The 22,559-nt window shown below is 40.3% G+C and overlaps 3 protein-coding genes, 2 long non-coding RNA genes and 1 other non-coding gene across 8 annotated transcripts in view; 2 read left to right on the forward strand and 4 right to left on the reverse strand.

Moving 5' to 3' along the window:
• Window positions 1–3,872, reverse strand: part of LOC143508596 (uncharacterized) — a 44,480-nt gene extending 40,608 nt beyond the window's left edge. For all 3 annotated transcript variants that reach the window (XR_013129388.1, XR_013129386.1, XR_013129387.1), the window contains exon 1: window positions 3,740–3,872. This is a non-coding gene — a long non-coding RNA (uncharacterized LOC143508596). The remainder of the gene's footprint in view (window positions 1–3,739) is intronic.
• Window positions 3,794–6,747, forward strand: s1pr5a (sphingosine-1-phosphate receptor 5a). The gene is made up of 2 exons (XM_076997221.1): window positions 3,794–3,931; window positions 4,802–6,747. The coding sequence occupies exon 2, from the start codon at window positions 4,958–4,960 to the stop codon at window positions 6,140–6,142; it is 1,185 nt and encodes a 394-aa protein (XP_076853336.1). The 5' UTR covers window positions 3,794–3,931; window positions 4,802–4,957; the 3' UTR covers window positions 6,143–6,747.
• Window positions 6,748–8,553: 1,806 nt separating this feature from the next.
• Window positions 8,554–11,853, reverse strand: spc24 (SPC24 component of NDC80 kinetochore complex). Its single transcript, XM_076997224.1, has 6 exons — window positions 11,671–11,853; window positions 10,804–11,005; window positions 10,396–10,540; window positions 9,847–9,951; window positions 9,297–9,373; window positions 8,554–8,777 (listed from the first exon to the last, which is right to left on the reverse strand). Exons 2-6 carry the CDS (start codon window positions 10,973–10,975, stop codon window positions 8,671–8,673), a joined length of 606 nt encoding a protein of 201 aa, XP_076853339.1. The 5' UTR covers window positions 10,976–11,005; window positions 11,671–11,853; the 3' UTR covers window positions 8,554–8,670.
• Window positions 11,854–12,717: 864 nt separating this feature from the next.
• On the reverse strand, window positions 12,718–20,247 carry kri1 (KRI1 homolog). The gene is made up of 19 exons (XM_076997222.1): window positions 20,037–20,247; window positions 19,410–19,489; window positions 19,210–19,315; window positions 19,025–19,127; window positions 18,849–18,906; window positions 17,023–17,072; window positions 16,823–16,913; window positions 16,630–16,707; window positions 16,355–16,461; window positions 16,041–16,173; window positions 15,753–15,848; window positions 15,098–15,268; window positions 14,929–15,010; window positions 14,721–14,833; window positions 14,441–14,609; window positions 14,202–14,332; window positions 13,875–13,939; window positions 13,687–13,782; window positions 12,718–13,459 (listed from the first exon to the last, which is right to left on the reverse strand). Exons 1-19 carry the CDS (start codon window positions 20,110–20,112, stop codon window positions 12,976–12,978), a joined length of 2,289 nt encoding a protein of 762 aa, XP_076853337.1. The 5' UTR covers window positions 20,113–20,247; the 3' UTR covers window positions 12,718–12,975.
• On the reverse strand, window positions 14,010–14,106 carry LOC143508992 (Z30 small nucleolar RNA). The gene has a single exon (XR_013129569.1). It is a non-coding gene; the product is annotated as a Z30 small nucleolar RNA (small nucleolar RNA).
• Window positions 20,248–21,036: 789 nt separating the features above from the next.
• On the forward strand, window positions 21,037–21,848 carry LOC143508938 (uncharacterized). Its single transcript, XR_013129547.1, has 2 exons — window positions 21,037–21,170; window positions 21,425–21,848. It is a non-coding gene; the product is annotated as an uncharacterized LOC143508938 (long non-coding RNA).
• The last annotated feature ends 711 nt before the right edge of the window (window positions 21,849–22,559 follow it).

The following is a 22,559-nucleotide window of genomic DNA, read 5'->3' on the forward strand; positions in this document are numbered from 1 at the left end:
GTGGTGAGTGTCAGTGTAATCATATGGTCCCAAATAGCAGTCTCTTCCTGTGTTTATTTGTACCAGAAGTCTCTGATGACTGCAGGAGTGAAGCCTCATTTCTTTCCCCCTCTCTCTCCCTCTCTCAAAAAAAAAGAAGAAAGAAAAGGAAATTCTGATTGTGGAGTAAGATTAAACCAGCAACAATGTTCTTTATCCAACATTGCGCATGAATGCATTCTTATAGAATCAGCATTTTATAGCACAACTTGACTCCATAAATATACAGACAAAATATTGAGATGAGTTAGTGAGTTTCCTCACAAAATCAATAAAGTTTGGACTTGAGATGCATCAAGATGGCGCACTCGCACTAAAGAACCTGAGATTTTAAAGAATATGTTAATGTTAATGTTAATTGAGCATTTCTGTAAAGCAAACTCTATAATTAATACAATCAAGTCATCAAAGTGCAGTTATTTTCAGTTGCTAGTACAGCCAGAATGATAATGGATCAAAGTAAAGGAGCATTGTGATGGTTGTAGGTACCGTGTTAAAGTGGTATTCAGCACTTCCAGAGGCTGTTGACCAAAGTTAGACAGGGGCTGCATGACAACATTGGACTGCCATGTCCTGTAAAGCGCTGCCTAACTAAAAACCATTTCCTGAAGCCCGCAGTGCCGGGTGTAATGGAAGGAAAATGACTCCAAGACATTCCGAAGTTTCTTTCATCACGTGCACTGATGTCATTCCCGGATATTCCAATACTAAAATGCTAAAGATGTTCGTAAAAGCAACACTAAAACCCACAGTTTTCACACGCTGTCACATAAGAAAGTGTCCCACAGTATAGTCTCACAATGCAACCTCCTCTATTCACTGGCTGACTTTATTACACACCGCGTGTGAATGTCACGACTGATCTACAGGCAGAAACCTTTTACAGACTCAGTTCATCTTAAAGGTTACATTGTGTGTGAGTTACATGTTTGAGTCAAAATGCCACCTAAGAGTTGAGTCAACGTGCGAGAGTTCTCGTGTTACAGGAGGTGGTTGTGGGCTCATGACAGGCAGCCAGGGTCATGGCCACCCCCCTCCAGCAGGAGAGGAAATCCCATGACCCCAGGCTCCTGCCTTTCCACCCAACTGAGGAACACAAGGCAGATTAAAAGAGTGCAACCACTTTCTTAATCTACATTTTAAATTAATCTATTAATCTTATGAGCTACACAACCCTCACACACAGAGAGACTGGACACCTAAAACAACACCACCACCATTTCTGGAAACATTTATAGCAGGAACAAAACAATCCCAACAGTGAACATTAGCAAGAAAGTGAAGATAGCGATTGATTAAACCAGAAATAATAAAGATAAAGATGTTTTTGTAGCTTCAGGCTCATGGGATACATGAAATGTGGAAACTTTGATGGTGCATGCCGGTGGAAAAAAGCTTCAAGGCAAGAATTCAGAAAACCATATAAGGCCTGTTCATCTGGAATATTCCGGCAAACTTGAGGGAGCTTTGCATCTCGTTAGGGTCTTTAGTAATTCCAGGGCTAGAACAACCGTCCAAACAATTAAATTGGTTTAACTCTGAAAACTTTAATAGCGTTTTCCCACTGTGCTGTTTTTAAATCAGTGTTTGCAGTTAAGAGAGATATTTCCATCTCTTTCCCAATCAAAGTTACGGGAAACTGTGTGAAGAGGGACTACACTTTTTAAAAAGAGCTCATTCATGTTTATTTTTTATTTATTTATTTTTTTTACCATCAAAGCCAGGGTGTCATATTGACAAACAGGTGGTAAGAATGTTGCTCTTGTGACACAGGATCACTATAGGAAGACAATCAAGTCGTTACTTCAACTTTCCCATACAATGCAAAATACATCAGCACTTATTTAGTTTCATAATGTTACTGCTTCTGTCACATGGGGTGTTTTAACATCCCATTCAACACAGAATAAGGGGTGAGGTGTTACTGCATTGCATTATAGCGTGATCCATCACACCATATACAACTGAATGGGTGATCAGTAACCACAAAAGAAACAGCACCAAATGTTAGACCTAACATCTGCATAAGCATCATGAGGTTGGCCATACAAAGCACTCACAAACTCTCGACCTAATGCGATCACTGCAGCCGCATACCAATGGAGCAGTGTGGCCTCAATTGTCCGAGTCTAACACTGCAAACAGTCCTGCTTATCTTAAAAGCATCAAAATCCCTTTGAAAGTATATGTGGTACTAGAAAGGAAAATAATTACTGCCCCCATTTGTGCATGCACAAAGGCCAACCACTTTAGCTGGGTGTGGTCTGCAAGAGAGGGAATGGACAATTTTTGCCAATTTTAATCTCATTATGGTCCTTAGGGTCGCAACAAAAAGTTTATAAATGTCCATCATTAGTTGTTTTTTTTTGCCAACTGCTTCATTTAAAGAGTTCGCACTTCACAGCGGAAAACCACCGGTAGCAGCAATGCAGAAAGGCATGAACTGGTCAGGGGCTCATGATGAAGGTGGTGGTGGTGCTGGTGGGGGGGTAGCTGTGTCCCTGTAAACCTTCACAGACAGCAGTCAAAGCAGAGCATGCTAATTCTTTTGTGTGCTAATGTAGGTCCCATGCTGGGCCTGTGACACTCAGACTGGGAGGGGTGATCGTCTGTTTGCTCTGGTGCCTCTAGGTGTCAGTGGGAGGGCCCGGGGGGGCAGGGGACAGAGTGGACAAGAAGATAGGGGCCTGCCCCCTGATAGCGGCATGACCACCAACGAGAAAAGCACTAGAAAACATGAGCGCTCTACAAGCTACAACCCTTTCGAGGACGGGTGACTGGTGCAGCCACACAACGTGCGTCAACGTCTAAGATCCCAGAGAGGCAAGATTTCCCGAGGAACAACGTGTGCAGGAAAACAGTTGTGTCCTCTACACCCTGACACTATGCAACGCTACCATGTGTTTCTATTGTTTTGTGAGGTGCTCTGCTTAGGGAGGTGGTGGTTAGTCGAACTGAGAGGACAGTGTGTTCCTCAGGAGTGAGTGTCCGGTCCGGCCCAGAATGACCTCATACGTGTTTCTTAAGGAAATCGCTCTCCCGTCGAGTTACAATGACAGAGGTTCCTGTTTAAAGAAAGCAGTCTACCTACCAACCAGTGTAGACTAAATACATACTAAATTTTCATTATTCTTAGTTCTTAGTTAAGATCCAAGATTACATTTTTTTTCAAAAATATAAAGATTTAATCCAAAATGTAAAATTATGTGTTTAAATAAAGTTTTTGCATAGAAATAAATGCTTTATATCCTAAAATAAATAAATCTAATATAGAAAATGTATATATATATATATATATATATATATATATATATATATATATATATATATATATATATATATATATATATATAATATTTTCTACTTTACCACTTTGAAAACAATGAGTTCCTTAATCTGTTTCCTTAATCTTAATAAAAGTAGTATCCCCTGCATGTTAAATAAAAAAGTGAATGTCTATTTATACTGGATGTGGCGTGAAAGCAAAACCTGAAGTTTGAGCTCTTAATTCCAATCAGTATTCCGAGAGGAATCGTTATAAATCAAACATATTTGTACGTTTTAACAGACCACACTCGGGATTATTTCATTTAAATCACCTTCCACCTAATTCCTACACATCGACGCTATATGAAGTGTGTATGTCTAACATAAGAATCACCCAGGAAGGTAATTCAAAGGTAGGCTAATTCAATCTCACCTCCCGTCTGCAAGCACGTAGAGGAAAAGGGAGACGAAGAAAGTGTGAGGGCAGGAACCGTCCCACTTCAAGTCCAATCCTGTTCTCAACGACTCCTCACAGCTCAGTTTGTCAATAGCGCGCAGGTCGTGGGGACCGTAAACAAGCTCCAACATTTTAAACACGTTTTCGTACACAGGCCTTCAGGAAAAGGTGCGTATATTGAGTTATTTACTGGCGTCTGCGTACGTTTATTTTACATTGCTGAAGTGAACGTTGTAGAACATGTTCTAGTGAAATGAGCAAATGAGTTAAGACTTTTGCCAGAAAACAATGCATGTTTTGCGGGATAAGATCGCTGCACGATGCAGAATGTTTTATACACTTTATCAAATTATAGTTTTTTATTTTAGTTACAGTATGCTTATAATCAATGTATATATCGCGTTTTAAGACAAGTTACCGCACGCATTTTCCACACAAAGTTTACATGCACGTGATCAATTAAATTGAGTTAAATGCTGTTTATAAGCGGAGATATACACGTATAAACTAATAAATAACACGGTCTTAATTATTTCAACGATTTACTCATCGTAAAGCTAGTTTAATATACATTATAAATAACTACTATAGAAATCCAAGCTTCACAATGTTCAGCGATATAGCACCACCCTTGTATCGAAAGCCTATTTGTAAAAGGTGAGAACATTTTTCATTGTTTTGCTCGAGGGCTTTACGTCCAGATATCAAACACACCCGAGTTATTTAGTCACTCTCACTAATCTTTTAGTTTTGAGTCACCCGCCAACAGTTTCTTCAACTTGGCTTCCTTATTTTTTTTTCTTTTACGTTTCTTATAATATTTATGTTTTCTGTGATATTATATCTGATATGGACATGATTTTTCGTGATATTAATTAATTTGTATACAACTCAGTAGAATTCGGTTTCATCATCGAATCTGGCAGCGCTATGCTGTATTGTTTCTAAGATGCATGGTAAGCACTAGTAAAAATGCCGATGCTGTAATGCAGGTTCCAGTAACGTAATGTTTTATCTTTCTTAATGCCATTTTTGTAGGTTCTGAAAACTCACAGATTAGAAGATACATCTTCAAAAACCCTCTTTCTTCTGTGGATTTGTGGATTTATTACTTTCATCTTTGATGGTGGAATAATGAGACCCCAGAGGACTAATGTGTGATCCGAGAACCTAAATAAAGGTTTAGGTGAACAAATGAAGCATTGCCTTACGTCTCCTAAAGTTGTTCTCATGACACCGGCTGCAGGACACCTCCTCAACATGTTTCAGGAGTACCAAAGCAATACAGTCATTGTTTCCCATTACAACTTCACCGGGAAGCTCAAAGAGAACAAATATAAGGACGGACTAAAACCAGAAGCCATTGTATTCCTCATTATCTGTTTGCTCATTGTCCTGGAAAATACTGTGGTTCTTGTAGCAATTTGGAAGAATAAGAAGTTCCACCTACCCATGTACTACCTTTTGGGCAACTTGACTTTCTCAGATCTGCTGGCAGGCTTCACCTACATGGTGAATATCATAACATCTGGGGCCAACACACTGAAAATGACCCCTGTGCAGTGGTTCTTAAGAGAAGGTGGTGTCTTCATCACGCTGGCTGCCTCCATCATCAGCCTGCTGGCCATTGCTATTGAACGCTATGTTACCATGGTGCAGATGAAGCCATACCAGGGGACGAAGCGTGGGCGCATGTTTGCCCTTATTGTCGCTAGCTGGGTGCTCTCCGTCTTCTTGGGTGTGCTACCCATCATGGGCTGGAACTGCATGGGGATCCTGGACCAGTGCTCCACCGTGCTGCCACTGTATTCCAAAAGCTTCATCCTCTGCTGCATCACCGTCTTCTCGGCGGTACTGCTGGCCATCGTGGTGCTCTACGTGCGCATCTTCTGCATTGTGAAGTCCACCACGCCGCGGCTAGGATGGGGCAAACAGCGCAAAGGTTCGATCAGGAAAGTCCAGAAGTACATGGCCCTGCTGAAGACCGTCACCATAGTAGTGGGGGTCTTCATCGCCTGCTGGCTCCCGCTCTTTGTGCTCCTTCTTTTGGATTTCTGTTGTCCGGCCCGAAGCTGCCAGGTCCTGCTGAAGGCAGACTACTTTCTGGGCATTGCTATGTTTAACTCGTTGCTCAACCCCATCATCTATACGTTAACCAGTAAAGACATGCGAAGAGCCATCCTGAGGTTGATCTGTAGCTACTGTCTGCTGACTAAAGACGGACAGGTGAAGAAGTTCGGAGTACTCTTCCTGGAGTTCAGCACGAGTAAGACGGAGATGCCGTCCCAGAGGCTGGAAGGCCTGGAGACCACTGTGTCATCGGGGAACTTTACACCATCCACAATCAAAGCTATTTATCCCAGAATGTCAAAAATATGAATTTGGGCAAATTCATATCAAAACACAAATGTTATCATGGACTGGTATAGACAATAAGGTGAAGTCTGGGAGTCAGTTGGCCAGGTCAAACTGTAAAAGTGAACGTGCTTCCTTATACTTCCTTAAAGCATTATGCCTCATGCACTTAAGACCAAACAAACTGTGAGTAAGATGGCAGCAAATTGTGCCTTCAGTGGTTACAGACGATCTGTTCTTTACAGCTTTAAATAAAATATATAATGGGAAGTACAGGACAAAGTGACACGGCCTGCCAGAGTTGAGCAGCTAATTGCCTCCTTAACGAGTGCACTTGAGTGTTGGCGTCATCGTTATGCTAAAAAAGATGTTCGTTGGTCCCCATTTCTCAGGATTAATTCCAAATTCTATAAGAGTAAATGGAAATTTAAAGCTCATTATACATTAACTGTAAGGATGGCTCAGATTTTTTTTTCTCAGTATTATCTTGTCTTCTGGGCATACTTGCAAAAAGGAAAACAAGTGTTGTGAATAAAAAATAAGCATTTGTTGGTTGACAGTGTGTTTCGAATGTTCCTAATTTATACTCATGTATATATGTACATTGACAATAAAATGTTGAGCATTAATGTTTTTGCATTTTGTTTCACTTGTCTTACTGCTTTTTCTCCCACATATGAAAGTACTGTACATTTATTTGCACTGCAAAATTGCAGATGCAAAATGCCATAAATGTATGTTTCAATTCCAGAGTGACTGTATTCATCAGTATTTTGTATTTACATCCACTTTGTGTACAGGCCAACAGGTTTGTGACTGGGAATGCAGGTGCTAAGACACATGGCCGGTGTGAGATGTGTTCTCGTTTTTCCTTTGATTAATAACATCACAAAGAAAGTGCTTTTGCATTAACACACAAAGAGCAACACCGTGAGCCTTGGGGATTGTAGAGGTATTGTGCTTAGCAACACTGCGGTAAAAGCAAAGAGAACAGATAGTATTTAATCACTTCATTTTGTCCAATGGTTGCTGAATTTTTAATTGACATTCATGTCAATTGGTGGCCACAAAACAGGCATAATTAGCAGTGATGAAAGTGATAGAATACACTACACTGAAACACATACACTGAAAATATTGAGAATATGATTGAAGCCGCTACTTCACTGCTGGCACTTGATTAATATTTAAACAGCTGTGCTTTATAAAAATTATATATAAAAGTATTTGAAAAAAAATATTGAGAATACATTCGGATAATATATATGGTAGGAGAGGGTTTGAAAAATTGTAGAATAATACATGAGGTTTCCTGACATACAAGAATAGAACTTCAAAAGGGAAGCTGCTGGAACACCTGATGTCCAATCTGTGATTATATAAATCCAAACATTCCAGGTGAGAAATTGCAATATACAAGACAATTATTTTGAAGAATAATTTTGCTAAATGGTCAGTTTCTCCAGATGTACCTTTTTTGCTATGTTTGAGCAAAATAGTTATTACTTTTTTTTATTCCATGCACTACTGACATTTCTCCCAAATTCACATAAAGCATATCCTAATTTAGAGCATTAATTTGCAGGAATTTAACACTGGTGAAAAACAGGCTTTCTGACCTCATCTAATGCACAGAAAACACGTTCATATTCATTTCTACACAATAATGATTTAAACTTACAAGGAGAGTGTGTTTTGACAACACTGTTACTTTTAGAGCAGTCTCTTACTATTTTACCATGTACGGATGCATGCACAAACAAGCATGTGCACATGTACAAACACAAACTGTAGGCCGAAACCTCAAACCTACTGTATGATTTCAATCAATCTGGCCCCATAACTGATTTCCCACGGCACTTTTGTGCTGTTGCTTTATCTGCCACTCAGTTGCACTGCACTCAGTGTGGTTTAATCACAACACAAGACGTGTGCCAAGCCTGCCTTGCTGCGGATCTTTAAAACGAGGTCACTAGCTCGTGCCAGGTCACATCTAGATGAAGTGAAGGCACTTGATGTGCTACATGCCCACCTCACCACAGAAACAGAACAGCTGCAATCTGACTCATTTGTGAAGTAACTGGGAAAGAAAAAGAAACTCAGAGACCCTCACACGAATAAGGTTATTTACTGGCTGATTAACATTCACACATCATGTTCAATTTAGAAACAAAGACGAAGGGGGTTCAAAATCAATTTAGAGAAAGTGTCAAAGGAGTCATGGATTAAATGTCTGCAGTGGGTGTAAAATCAACAAAGAGCTGTTTTTGATGGTTTATCCTAAAGGGGAGAGACCAACACCACTAACCAGAGATCATTACTGGAGTGCTGTGTACCCCCTTTCTTGTCACTCAGTCCGTTGAAGTACCCCAAATTCTTGTGATGTACGTAAGAAAAATAAAAAGGTGGAAAGGACTGCACAAAAGACAAACCTCCACTGTTTCCAGTGCTAAGAAGCTAAATCGACACCCTTTATTTAATAAATACAAATGACAGAAAAATAACACGACAAACAAAAAACATTAAAATCGGAAGGCAATAACAACAGAATTCTACCAGTCTGTGCTGACCAAACTCCAGAGTTCATCACTTATCTCACAGGGGGAACGGGTAGATGTGTCTATGTCGATGGGAGTTGCCACGTTTGCACCATAGTGAACTGAGATTTAAATAAATAAAAAGAAGAAAAATAATTTATTGAAAAGTTATTACTGCCACAGGTCCTCAAATACATTAAATTTATATGGCTTCACTTTCATACACATGTAAGTATTGGGCCAGTCAAAATAGTACACCTACATTTGATAAACACTCATGTTCATATATTCACAGAGTTAAAATCCAGTTGTAAAGATATGCCTTTAAGGATATCTAAAGGTTAAAATAAAGTGTAATAGATTAGGTCTTCAAGAGGAAGTTCGGTTTTCTACAATTGGGTTTTGATTGCCCTCTAGTGGCATGCACAAGAATAGATTTTCCTTTCAAAATCACAATTTCGCACTAATTTGGAATTCACTTTTTTTAAATCTAATTTCAAGTACAACTGACCAAGACCAAGTCATGCAACTGTAAGAATCACTAAACCTACATAAATCTCATTATCTGATCTCTATTCTGAACAAAGTTACTCAAAACAGACAGTGTGATTGCACAGAAGAAATTTTGCTCGAGTATTTACCTCCACGCAATATGTGTGGTTCTGTGTCCAACTCCAGTTTAATTCCAGTAATTTTAAGATAGAGCTGAGCCAAGTATCTGAAACAAATGTGCAGGAAGGTTAGTGTAACTAAAGTGAACTGATAATAGACATAACTATAAAAACACAAAAAACAGGAACATTAATACTGGAACTTTTAGTCAAACTGATTCTTAGTTTGAGTTCTGGCAAGTCACTGTGTGCTATATATTCTAGACAGAGGTGGACATTACAGGTTCAGAAAGTAAAAGTCCTCACCAAGATTTTGCTCAGGCTTCCTGGATTGTGTTGATTTCACTCATTTCACCTGGCTAGCATTAATTAAAACAATCCAGCAAGCTTGAGTAAAATACTGGGAAGGAGTTTTATTTTCTGAACCTGGAATGTCCACCTCTGATTCTAGGTCACTAGGAATCTCTCTAATTCATGCCAATTAGCTCACTATAAAGTAAATTTTGTTACTGTAAATCTAATAGCACATGTGAAGCAGATCGCAGGTGGTCGTGAAAGTTAGCCAGCAGCTGGACCTTACATGGCTGAGGGAATTACTTCTGTGGTGTCCTCATCTACTTCCTGTTGCAGGGTTTGAATCTCCTTCTCACTCTCTTTGAGTCTTTCCAGTTCTTTCTGAAGGAATCTGATTTATGAAGTCAAAGGAACAGCACCAGGAAAAGCAAGACCAACCACAAGTGTATCTACCTGTATTAAAAATGTGTCAAAATGTTACTTTTTGGAATCGATCAAGTCTGAGCAGACGTACTTGTGGAACACAATCACGGACATGTGCAGTGTAATGCAGTCACTTGAATGTCAACAGTCACATGGTGAGGACTTTGTCCTCCACCCCAAAGTTTTTTGTATTTATAATTAGTATGCAGACTGTTCATACAATTTAATAACCTAAACAATATAATCTCTCACAATCTATGCAACTCAGTAACATAGGTTTGCTCCTGGAATCCCTAGAGGCAGAAAGTCACGTTAGTTCCATACCTCCATGGGTCTGGCACACAGAAGTTGTTTCACTGCTCAAAGTTCACTGCAGGACAGATCACAGGCCATGTGGAGTGTTAAAGGATACTCTACATCTGAGTCCAGGGTGAGGCTCTTGGACCGAATTTGCTGCACCTCCTTCTCCACCTTCTCCAGCTCGCGTGTCATTTGGGTATTTTGATCCTTCAGGTCCAGAAGCTTCTGGCCTACAAGTTCTTCAGAGTGCACCAGGCCTGGAGTGGCAGGGGCGTTGGAGTATTGGTTTTAGCAAACAAGCTTATGCTTTTGATGAGATCATATACAATGCCCCATAGATTCAATATACGATCGAAGAGAGAAACTCAGCATAAACACAGGACAAGCTGTGCACACATACACTTTGAAATTTGGCATCACTGTGCACTGGTCCTTCAAATGTTTAAATATGCATATGCATTACATTCCAGGCTAGGAAAAAAATGAAATACCACAAAAAAGTTGGATGGTCATTACTTACTATTTAAGAGCTGGGTGGCCGTTTTCTTAGTCTCTAGGTGGTGTTCAAAGAGCACCTGCTGCTTCTTCCTTGCAGCCCTCAACGAGTCTTCGGCTTTACTGCTCTCAATGAGTTTGATCACCATCTCCCCTGTGTTCTCCAGGTCGTGATCTAATGCGTCGTTTTGTAACATGCTTGTCGTCCAGCTGAATGTACCTTATTCCTGAGAATAAAGGAATGATGGAGATAGGTATGGGTAGCTAGCTAGTTAACCAACTTGTCGAGCCAGCCAACTGTCTGAATGAGTATGAATGAATCTGATATGCAGCTTCAGCTGTTGGCGGTAAACATTTAAAGAAGCTTTAGAAATAAAGATCTAACTCCAAATATAGAAATAAAGATCCAACTCCACATATAGAAATAAAGATCCAACTCCAAATATAGAAATAAAGATCTAACTCCAAATATCAAGTGACGGGTGTGAACCAGGCATCCCAACGGCTAGCTCGCTATCTGGACTTGAAGTTTGCTTGGTTGACAATGTAGAAAATGCAGTTATTGTGCTTTGAATCTTGGCTAACAAAATATTTAATCTTATCTTATTAGTTAAAATATTAACTAAACAACAAATAAACAACAAACAGGCGTTAATAACCATAACTCCATAGCAACGGTAGTTAGCTAATTTAGCGTGAACTACTTCAACGTCTTCGGTACTTGTTCAGCTAACCAGCAAACTGTGTCACTTCACGGACACCACGCCTCAGTATTTATCATTAGGTAGAGATGTTTTTTAAACGTTGTGTTTTCCTATTTTAGTTAACTTTACTGAAACACAGACACATAACGAGAAGTATTAATATATATAAATATAAAGTATTCACCAACCTCCCGTTTCGTTGTTTTCAAATTGCGCCGCTGGTTGCCGCGCTTTACGACACTGCGCCTACACAACGTCTTGATTTAATAAATTACGAATTAACATATTTTCTTTAGATATCTTTTTTTATTTCGTTGTGCAATAGAACGGTATTTGTTTATGAGGCACCAAATAACAGAAAACCAACGTTAACCTTTATATTTTCTTTTGCCCTCTAGCATTTATGATCAGGCAAATAATACGGACGCCTCACCTTCGAAGGACCGTTTCTCAATAAAACAGCAGTGAGGCTCTTCAGTTTCCCCACTGGTACCTAAAGCGACACTTTGACCCATATTCATCAATCAGATAAAATGTTACTCAACTTTAATCGGAGAAACAAATCCCGCAGAGTGAGAAGTCATCTTAGAGAAGGACAGATGACTTAATTATCCGGGATTTGCTAAAGCTATTAAAGAATACAGCCATTACATTTACATGCACGGCATTTAGCAGCCTTACAACGTGATCACAGAATTCATCCTAGATAATAGTACATATAGTCCAGAGATAAATAAAAAAATAAGTCATTGTTACATTCTATGTTAATTTATATTAGAATCATTCACCAATTACTTGAGATGGGTGTTTTGCACCTAGACTCGTTTCACCAGAGCTGTTAACCGAGACAGGCAAAGAATTTTAAGGAATTCTACTAAGGAATTTTTACCATCATAAAGTAGCAAAATGCAATTTCAGTTCAACCGCAGTTTCATAATGTGAAGAATCGGAAAAGAATGACTTTTTGCACCTTCAAATTAAATTGCATTTCCCAAACCGGATTATGCTGCATGCCCAGATCAAGTTGGGCAGGTTGACAGATTATTATAAACTATGATGTGTATCAGTCTAAACATCTTGCAACAGGCTTCAGTTCATTAAAGCATATTAAGAACCATTACATTTTCATTAACTGGACTGCTTCAATTATTCAATAAATAAATAAAAATGTAATAAAGGCCAGACATCACACACATACCTGTTTCTAATAGCTGATCTTGAAATATGCCCCAATATAGAGTTGATTGAATAAAATATTTATTAAACATTAAAACAGAAGATAATGAATAAAGATGAAATGCAAGGCTTCAGTATGCAATACTGACATTTTAGAAATGGTTGCAATCTAAACATTTTTCTTTTTTAATGTTTTTAAAGGTTGTCACAAATGTACACATTCAGTAAATCTCCCATTGCTCATCTTAAAATGTAACTGGACTGTCCAGAACAATAAAAACTACATTTCTTATAGAAGCCGACAAGGGCATTAGCTCTCACTCACTCTGCTTTTGTTTTTTCATTTTTTCTCTCTTTTCTTTCTCTTTTCGTTTCTGCCTATAAAATTCCCTGAAATGCAGCCTCTTGGGATTCAAACCATATGCTTGCAATCTCTGTCCACTAAACTCTCGGCCCTTCATCTTCACCTTGAAAGCACTAGGAAGTAGTCGTCCTCTCAGTCGCCTGTTCTTCTTGGGCCATTTATTCTTTTCAGTCCGTGATTTGTCTTTGGTGGCTTCTGGAATGCTTTCCACCTTCATCTTTTTCCTAGGCACCGGTGACTCCTCTTCCTCAGCCTCTCTCTCCTTCAAAACCTGGTCCGCAGAGTTGCCTGCTGGGGACTCCAGATTGGACGCTGCTCCATCTCCCTCCTTCAGGGTCTCCTCCTGGTCCTTCTCCTTCTCCATCTCTGCTTTCTTCAGAAGGTCTCTCCTCTTCTTCCCAACTTTCATCTTAGCATCTGATCGCTCCTCTTCATTCCTGAAAAGGACAGCACACTACTTAATACTGGTCAACATACCAGTCACGTGCCATTCCCCCACAGAGCAACACTAAAAGGTAGAATAGAGAATTTTCATACATTGTAATGAAGAATGATTTCACTGATTTTATACCAAACTAATGCCCCATTTCACAATGCTTTTTGATTTCATAGGTATGCTAGATTTATAGACTTTTTTGAAATCCTCACAGGCCTGAATACTCACTCTGCATACAGGGAATTCAATACTTGTTTTTTCTTTTTGACGTTCTGAGCTTTGATCTCGTAGTTCTTCACATCACAGAGCTCTTCCGTCTCGGTCCTGTCACATATCAACATTAAATGTTGAGCCAAATGACCTAGTCTCCAAACAACATTTAAGTCTCCATTAATTGTCCATTATGAGCTATTCACCTGTACATGCAGGTCTTCCTCAGAGAGCACCATCGATTCAGTTCCTTCTCATCTGCTCCCAAGATCTACAAGGAAGGAAAGTGTTAGCCAAGTAGCACATCGGCTACATTTTAGCAGTGTGTATAACTGCAAGGCTTGCTCAGAGAGAAGATTAATTCGTCAGGCCCTGGTCAGAGTTATTCCCGGAGGAACAACAATACCAGGTCAGTCAAAAAAAACCTCATCACTGCAAAAAGGGCTTTGCTAGTCAAGCTCACAACCCTGCCAAGCTCGATATGTACAATTGAAGGTTGTCAACATTTTAGGAAGAACTTCAAGTGCTCTCACCTCTTCTGTACTCAGACCAAAGTCATTGGCTACCACCTGTCTGTAGCGGAACCGGCAGGGAAGATCATCTACGATGTCTTCATAGTCTAGTTTGTAGTACTCATCCAAGTACTGATCAAACGTATTCTCCTCTGAAATCCAACAGATCAAATTATTTTTATTATGCGCATAACGCTAAAATAAATAAATAAAAATAAATAAATAAATGGAAGCAGCCAGCAAATTAAATGGCAACTTACCTGGATTAAAAACGGGTTTGTTTTTAGCAATAATTTCAGCAAAGTGAGACTTCCTCTTTTTGCCCACGAGAGAAGAGTCATCCTTGGTCTTCTTCCTCAGGTCCTTCTCTTTCTTTTTCTTCTTCTTCTTTGATAATGTCTGGAGACTAGGGTCATAGTCCGCATCCATCTGTCAAAGCAGGTCAACATTCCTTTAGAGCAGACAAGCTTCCTATACTCATGACGCTTGAAATACACAGACCCAGTAACGGAACGGACACAACCGCTTCAAGGAGCTCACAATGAAATCAGGATCTTCGCAGTGGGGCTGGTAGCCTTCCCTTCCACCGTCACGAGTCTCTTCCTCCACGTACTCCTCTTCCTCACCAGTCCATGCATCCCAATTCCAGTGACCTGACACACAGACGGTGAGACGCTGCACACCAGCTCCACAATACCGCGGCACACACACCCCTCCAAAAGATGGTCATTAAAGATCACGCACTTACCATCCAGGTCTTCATCATCATCATCATGAAACTGAGGCTTCTCCTCCTCATTCTCTCCATAATATTCATCTCCAAACATCTTCTGTAGATGTAAATAATACAAAATCACTCTGCTGGCCCTGCTGATGATCCAGCGGTGCGATTAGATGGCGTGTCTTTCCAGCAGTACCTGCATGAGCTGGTCGTGCTGCTGTGGGTTGAAGTCACCCTGCAGGTCTCCCTCGTCGAAGGCGAGCTTCTCGTTCCCGGACAACTCTCGCAGTTTCTTCAGCTTGTCCAGGATCTCCGCACGCTTCAGGTTCTTCAGCTCCTTCAGCTGCTGCCGTTTCTGGTCCTTCTCCTGTGTAGCCCAGCCCAGGACTCGTCAGAACCTCACATGCCACAGAATTTTCTTTTTTTGAGGCATTTTCCAATGCATGACCAGTCTACGGCCATCTGTTAATACTAAGAGAATTGACCCATACACCATGATTCAATCCAAGACTACATGCTTACTACAGAGGAAGCAACACACACCCACTTGGTTAGTCAAATGCTATGAACCTGACACACACATTCATGACCACTACTGTCAACTTAAAAATACACTAGTTAGTGCTCAGTTATATTAACATTAAAGATTTTTGGGGAAGCCTCGCTCCCCATGGTCCCTCTGCCACTCTCCTTCACACCGAACTATAAATATTAGTAACATATATAAAGTAAGATTATATCAGTCTGCTGTAGACCTACAAAATAAACAGAAATTACTTCCAAATGCTAACAGTTGATTATAAACACATTTTCTCTTTGCATGACTACAGATGATTCCGAAGAGAGCTTGCCTTTTTCTTTCGCTCCTTCACCTCCTCCCTCTTCCTTTTCCGCCGGTCGTCTTTGCTTCGGACAGAAGTGGCAATGTTGCGGGGGTAAGTCTGGACCTGAGGACAGTGTGTGTATGAGAGAAACCGATCAAATACTCAAGTGGACAGGGGCTGCCACTCGCAACAGGAACTATAATGCATGCATACAATTGTTATCACATGCACACTCCCCCTCTTCCCCTTGTTCTATATACAACAAAAAAAATAAAATAAAATAAAAAAATAAAATAAAAAAAGAAGAAAACATGCCTTATTAGCACCGGGCTCCTCAAACCGAAAATTGTAGATCCTCTCAAAATCCTCTTGCTTCTGCAGGAAGGACTCGCCCTCCTCCTCAGAGTCCTCAACATCCTCCTGAACGAGGTCGTCATAAGTGGGATTTCTGAACCACAGCCACACACAAAATTCAGTCCAATTCTAGTGCAAAGTTCTGCTATTTAGTGGCAAGCCAAGAGATGACTTGCTTGTCTGGACGAATCTAAACATTTTTTAAATAAATAACCCATTTTCAGTGCCTATGTTGGCAGTAACGCAGACAGGAGCTACAGATAAACTAGGCCCACCTTCCTTCCTCATCTTGTTCGAGGTATCCCTTATTCAGGATATAATCACGTAAAAAAGATTCCTTCTCATCCAGTTGGGGGTCATTCCAGTAATCTTTCAGATATTTCTGCAAAAACAGAAATAATCACAGCACTGACTCTTCATGGCTGTACCCATCACAGCATTCTTCCGTCCTTCACCATCTGCTTAAACACCGTTCTCAGCTGCGCACCTGGTCAGACAGGTGTGACGGTACACCACGTGAACTGCCATGACCCACTCGGTCTGCACTCACCATGTCCCGAAGCTCATCCTTCTCCTCCACCTCTGCCTGGCCTTTGAGCCACTCCAGGTAGTCGGCCTCCTCTCGGTCCTAGGATGAGAATTTGCCATGAGCTCATCAGTTCACATCTTGAGCTCATCGGTCCATTGCTGCACGCAAGAGGCAGAGGTGGCCCAAAGGCGGAGGCGGCCCGAGGCCGAGGTACCTTCTCTTCTTGGGTTTTGGTCCTGCGTCTAAGCAGCTGCTCCTCTTCATCGCTGCCCTCAGTGTCGCTATCTCGCACAAACCTGCGAAAGCTACCAGGACGGAGCCACAGGTACGCTTGGGTCAGACAGCCAAACAAAGCTCCTTTAGCATAACATCCATTATGTTATCCATTATAGCACCGTATTTCCATATTTATACCTCGCTTTCAGTTCGTTCTGTTCCTGAATGTAGCTGGGAGACGCAGCTCTCTGTGAGTGGAAACAGTATTTAGCAAGTCAGTCCTCATGCAGAGCTGTCTAGTGTTGTCAAAAATATCGATATATCGATATGTATCGATACTGAACATTCTGAAACGGTACAATACTCGTTTCTCTTAAGTATCGATTCTTTTTACATAAAATGCGCTTTCGTTTGACCCACCCAAGCTGCCGTAATGCACAGGACAGTTTGTAATGTTAATATGGCAGCTAAAGCAAACGCAGTGCTGTTGGATTCGAAGCAGATACAGATGGAAAACTGAAGGACATGAACAAGCCCGTTTGCAAGCGGTGCTTTTGGAACATTTCAACGAAGGGCGCTAAAGCCTGGTTGAGTGACCATAGCGCTCGACTCCGCGCGCACCTCGCGCGAACCTCCGCAAGCGGTGGAGGCTTTATACTTTCCGCTTTGCAGTGTTGTCCGAAACTATATGTGGTAGTATAAAAGAAACACCCCTCAAAACAGGGGAATGAACACTTACCTGACGAATTTTAATGCTGCTTTGTGTTTCAGTGTGTTTCAGGTTTGAAAAGTGCTGCAATTTAGGCTAAAGTACTTGAAAATGTTGAAATTGTAACTACTTCGTTTCACAACAAATATCTGTCTGACTGAACAGTTTTCTTGTATTACATTAACAAATACGAGCCTCTTGTAATTCCAGGATGAAACATGAGAGAACGTGAAGACTAACGTCTTGGGCGTTTGAAAATAGACAACCATTAAATAATGTGATTAAAAGCGCAATATTTCGAATCATTTCGAGTATATGTATAAATATTTAACTTGGTTAAGTTTAACGTGCTGGGAAATATTGGTACAAGCGCTTGAATTGAACCCTGCAAACATGACTTTGTTCATTGCGCTGAGGCGCGGCGCGCGCGAAGTTACAAAATTCGAGAGGTGCACGACCTCGCGTGCGCCGCGCTTCAGCGCGATAAACAAAATGTTTGCAGGGTTCATACACCTTGTGGAATTCAAACACTTGTATGTCACTTTCAAGGTCCATTTCAATATTTCCCAGCACGAGCAAAGACACTTTGTCAGACGTTTAAAAGACGTCCACTGAAAAGCCAGAATGAAAGTTTTAGCGACGTCTTTTTTAAACGTCTATTACTGCCGTTCAGTTGCAGTTTTTGCACGTCCTGACATCCAATAAAGGTCCTAGTCAGACGTTCAGATAGAAACATGAACGTCTATGACGAGTTTAAGTTAAAAGGTTAAGGTCCTAGTCACACGGTCAGATTTTGAACCAGTTTTGAACGTCCACCAGACATGCAAAAATGGGTCTGGACTGACCGACGTGATACAGACTTGATTTTAACGTCTTTCTGATGTTGCATGTTTGTTGGGATAAGTTAAATATTTATACATACACTCGAAATTATTCATTTTTTATCACATTATTTAATGGTTGTTTATTTTCAAAACGCTCAATCGTAACATCATCACGTTCTCTCATGTTTCATCCTGTAATTACAAGATGCTCGTATTTGTTAACACAAAAGAACTGTTCAGTCAGACAGATATTTGTTGTGAAATGAAGTTACAATTTCAAGCATTTTCAAACACAAAGCAACATTCATTTGTTTGTTTATAAAAAAAAATAAAAAGGCTTTAAAACGGAAATTAGCACCGTATCTGACTTTGGTATCGAAAATGGTGTCGAATTTCAATATTTTTTTAAGTATCGTATCGAAGTTGTAATTCTTAGTATTGTGACAAGCCTAGAGCTGTCTATGTGAGGCAAAACTATAGCACAAATTCACCTCATGCATCTGCCTGGCACCTTCATCGTCAGAACTGTCTTCATCATCATCATATTTTCTAAAATGGATAAAAGTGGTCGGTATAAATAAAAAGAAGCCTTATGCACACAAAATAAAAAAAATTAAAAAGCTTTAGTTCTGCTACTTGAAGAGGTTGCTGTTTAAAGGTTCCTTACCCGCCCCTTTCCAAAATGACTTTGCGCTCATAGTCCTTTAGGTACATTGGTTTCTCAGACTTTTTAGAAGTAGATGGTTTTTCATCGCTACTGGAAGTAGATGCTGTCAGCAAAGAGTAGACACTGAATATCTAGAGAAAACGTGTTTCACAGCACATCACTTTACAACACGCTACTTCACATACCCTGCTCCGTATAGAAATTCACATCCTTCTGATAGATCTTTGGGTCCTTCTTCTTCAGTAGAGAGAGTGTTCTGTAAAAATCCCTCTCAAGTGTGGGATTGAGTTCCTAAAAGCGAAGAGTCATTTGAATGAATCCGTGAATATGAAGTAGGAGATGCTTGAACAGACCAGCTCGTTATTACAGCAGTACAAGTTCTTACCACTTCACTGTCATCATCAGATTCTGAATCCGAGGAGCTAGTGGAGACTTCTTGGTCCTGGTCCCCATATCGCGCTTTTACTGGAAGGAACAAAATACATTTTACTTTTTAACAGTTGACTGGACAATAATGATCATCTTAAATTATTCCAAGATAAAGGAGTCACAAAAAGCTATTTATGTTTGGAATCAGTAGACATCATAACACACAGACAACAGAAAGCACACCAAACATCGTGACTGCCGTTCATCCTCCAGAAACGGTGACCTGCGTGCTGCTGTTCATACGGGCAGATTTGGGTGCAAAACAGGGATTATTAGAGAGTGAGATCCTTGCAGCAAGAGTGCACAACGTTCCCCATCATACAGACAAGGAGTGCGTATTCATGAGACATTTACTTGGAAAAAGCTTCTCGGAGATGGCTAACCAGCCAGATAAATGCAATTTTAAGTAATAACTCAAAACTAGGCATGCTACTTCCTAACAGACAACTCGCTAGTGACATGTGCTGTTGTAACATCGACAGTTAATTTATATGAACGTTTAACAGAGAAACGCCACCAACCATGATTAGCTAAACTAAACTAAACAGGCTAGCTAGCAAGATTAGCCACATTTGTAACTTACATTTCTGTAGTTCCTCCTTCTGTCTATAGTTGTCGTACCTCTCCGCGAACTTCTTGTTTATTTTCAGTTCCGACATGATCACTCGTTACAAAAAAAATCTATCAGCAAACAAAAAAAACCTACGTATGGGTGTATGAAGTGCTCACACCTGGTAAACACAGCAGCATGGTCAAGAACGTGGAGAGGAACTCTAGGAGCGCGGATATGGAACACGGCGTACCACGTGACCTCCACGTCACACCGTTCTAGAACGGAATATCGCGCGAACGTCGAAAAAGTCGGAACGTTAATCAACGTTCCGTTAATCAAATCAAATAAAATCAAATCAAATATATTTGTATAGCGCTTTTCACAACACGTGTTGTCACAAAGCGCTTTACAGGATTTACAAGGTTAACAATACTATGGGTCCATATCCCTAATGAGCAAGCCAAAGGCGACAGTGGCAAGGAAAAACTCCCTATGATGGTGGGGAATAGGAAGAAACCTCGGGAGAACCAAGACTCAAAAGGGAACCCATCCTCCATTGGGCGGCCCGTTAACACACAAATTACACAAAAACTAATTATACAGAATAATACACAAGTCACAAATAAATCACACAATCAGGCTAAGTATAAGGTAACTAGAATGAAAGTTCTGGGTGTTGATATTGTCAATGTAAATGTCTTATGATGAACGCCAGGTTTTCATTCCATGTCGGAGTGATGATACTGGTATTGTAGGCTCCAACTGCAGTGTTACTCCCCAGGTGAACCTCGGAGAAGAAAGTTAATCCGTTAACCTTCAATCCATTAACCTGACTGAAACTTTTATAAAAATTGTAAATAACTTTGCTCGCGATTAAACAAGGCACTAGTTTACTGATTTACTACCGCAGGTGTAACAAAGGCCTATTGGAGGACTGAACGTCAAAAGTTATTTACTTGTTTGCAGATGACGTAATGTCTGCGTTGCTGTGACGCCAAATGAAGATGGCGGATGGAGGGCAGGAAGTGATTTTCTACATAGGAAGCGTTGCATTTGTCTTAGTGGTGGGCAGTTATCGGCGTTCGATAATGTGATACTCTTATCGGGCGATATAAAAATATTGCCATTAATCTATTCTTTGGGTTGGGAGCTGGGTCAAAATAGGTAAGCAAACTATGATGACTTTCACCTTGATAGTTTAGCTCGGGTGTATTCGTAACCAAATTGCACAGTAGGGGGTGAGAACGAGTTTTCAAACCTGTGAATTACCACCCACAACAAACTGCACATGCGCTTACATGGATAGGGATTTGGACCCATATGATTGTTAAAACTTGTAAATCCTGTAAAGCTGCTTTGTGACATGTGTTGTGAAATGCACTATACAAATATATTTGATTTGATTTGATTTGATGCAGCCACGAAGCCGCCAGGTTTGCTTCATGGAAAATTCATTTTTAAGAAGCTTCCTAATGGAGACATTGACAAGACTAAAGTTGTTTGCACCTTATGCAATGCGGAATTAGTTTATTGTAGGAGTTCTACCAGTCTGAAGTACCATTTAAACGCAAAGCACTCGTTTGCTAATGCTGCTGATGCTGGGTCAAGCACTGATGCAGCCCAGGGGAAGAGTCGCCACCGCCGAAAACAGGTTAAATGTACTAAATGTTGGCTTACATTTCAAATCTCATGTTTAGCTGAATAAATATGTTATCAACATGTTATCAATTTAATGTACAGTATGTAGGCTTACACATTCATGTTTGACTGAATATGCCGTCTTAAAGTATGTAGGCTTACAGTACTATTTTCATGTTTAACTGAATAAACCATTGAACACGAGTACATTTTATTGAGCATGTTTTTTTTCTTCAAGTATCAAAGTAGAACAGCTTTCTCCAGCAGTCATCGATGCATTTTGGAAACAGGAGATGAGCCCCTGGTCTAATGCACCCTCTGTATTAAGAAACCCCATCTCAAAGACTGACTTTTAGTCATTACTTGGATAGCACGCATATTCTTAATGAGCCATTTTAATCTAGATTAATCTAGATTAATTTCAAGGTTTCAGTGAGATTAATCTAGATTAAAAAAATGAATCTATGCCCTCCCCTATTTTGTCTTGATGTCAGTGTCCACTATCTCCTGCTTTTGCCAACTTAATATATCAGCCGGGTGTCTGAGGACTGGCAGAGCATAGGTGTGGATAACCTGGATATATACAGAATTACTGTACGGAATTACTTTTAATTAAAAATAAAAACTGGCTATCCATGCTGACAAAACTGTCAAGTAAATGTAGTGACACGTAGGCCTATTAAAGAGCCTTTAGGTGGTGCTACAGCACAGTGCAAACTGCTTCGGAGCTTTCAGTGATTAAGATTTGTTTTTATTTCCAGCTGAATCTGTCCCCCAGTACACCGGCTTTTACTTGCCCTGGCACAGACACGTTGTCTAATTTAAATGTAACCAGTTTGTCACTCAATAGTTTTCTTGAGTAAACCGCTTTTATTGTGCCAAATAGACAAACACAGTGCGATGATGAACTGTGTA

The sequence above is a fragment of the Brachyhypopomus gauderio genome, chromosome 2 (assembly GCF_052324685.1).
Source record: "Brachyhypopomus gauderio isolate BG-103 chromosome 2, BGAUD_0.2, whole genome shotgun sequence".
NCBI lineage: Eukaryota > Metazoa > Chordata > Actinopteri > Gymnotiformes > Hypopomidae > Brachyhypopomus > Brachyhypopomus gauderio.

Coding starts and splice junctions, on each gene's coding strand:
- kri1 (XM_076997222.1), bottom strand. CDS start 20,112: ATGTCGGAACTGAAAATAAACAAGAAGTTCGCGGAGAGGTACGACAAC. Junction 16,914..17,022: donor CAGAACGAACTGAAAGCGAG/GTATAAATATGG, acceptor CCGTCCTGGTAG/CTTTCGCAGGTTTGTGCGAG. Junction 16,174..16,354: donor GAACAAGATGAGGAAGGAAG/GTGGGCCTAGTT, acceptor GCTGTGGTTCAG/AAATCCCACTTATGACGACC.
- spc24 (XM_076997224.1), bottom strand. CDS start 10,975: ATGTTACAAAACGACGCATTAGATCACGACCTGGAGAACACAGGGGAG. Junction 9,952..10,395: donor ACCCTGGACTCAGATGTAGA/GTATCCTTTAAC, acceptor TTCATAAATCAG/ATTCCTTCAGAAAGAACTGG. Junction 9,374..9,846: donor GAAGTAATTCCCTCAGCCAT/GTAAGGTCCAGC, acceptor CATTTGTTTCAG/ATACTTGGCTCAGCTCTATC.
- s1pr5a (XM_076997221.1), top strand. CDS start 4,958: ATGAAGCATTGCCTTACGTCTCCTAAAGTTGTTCTCATGACACCGGCT.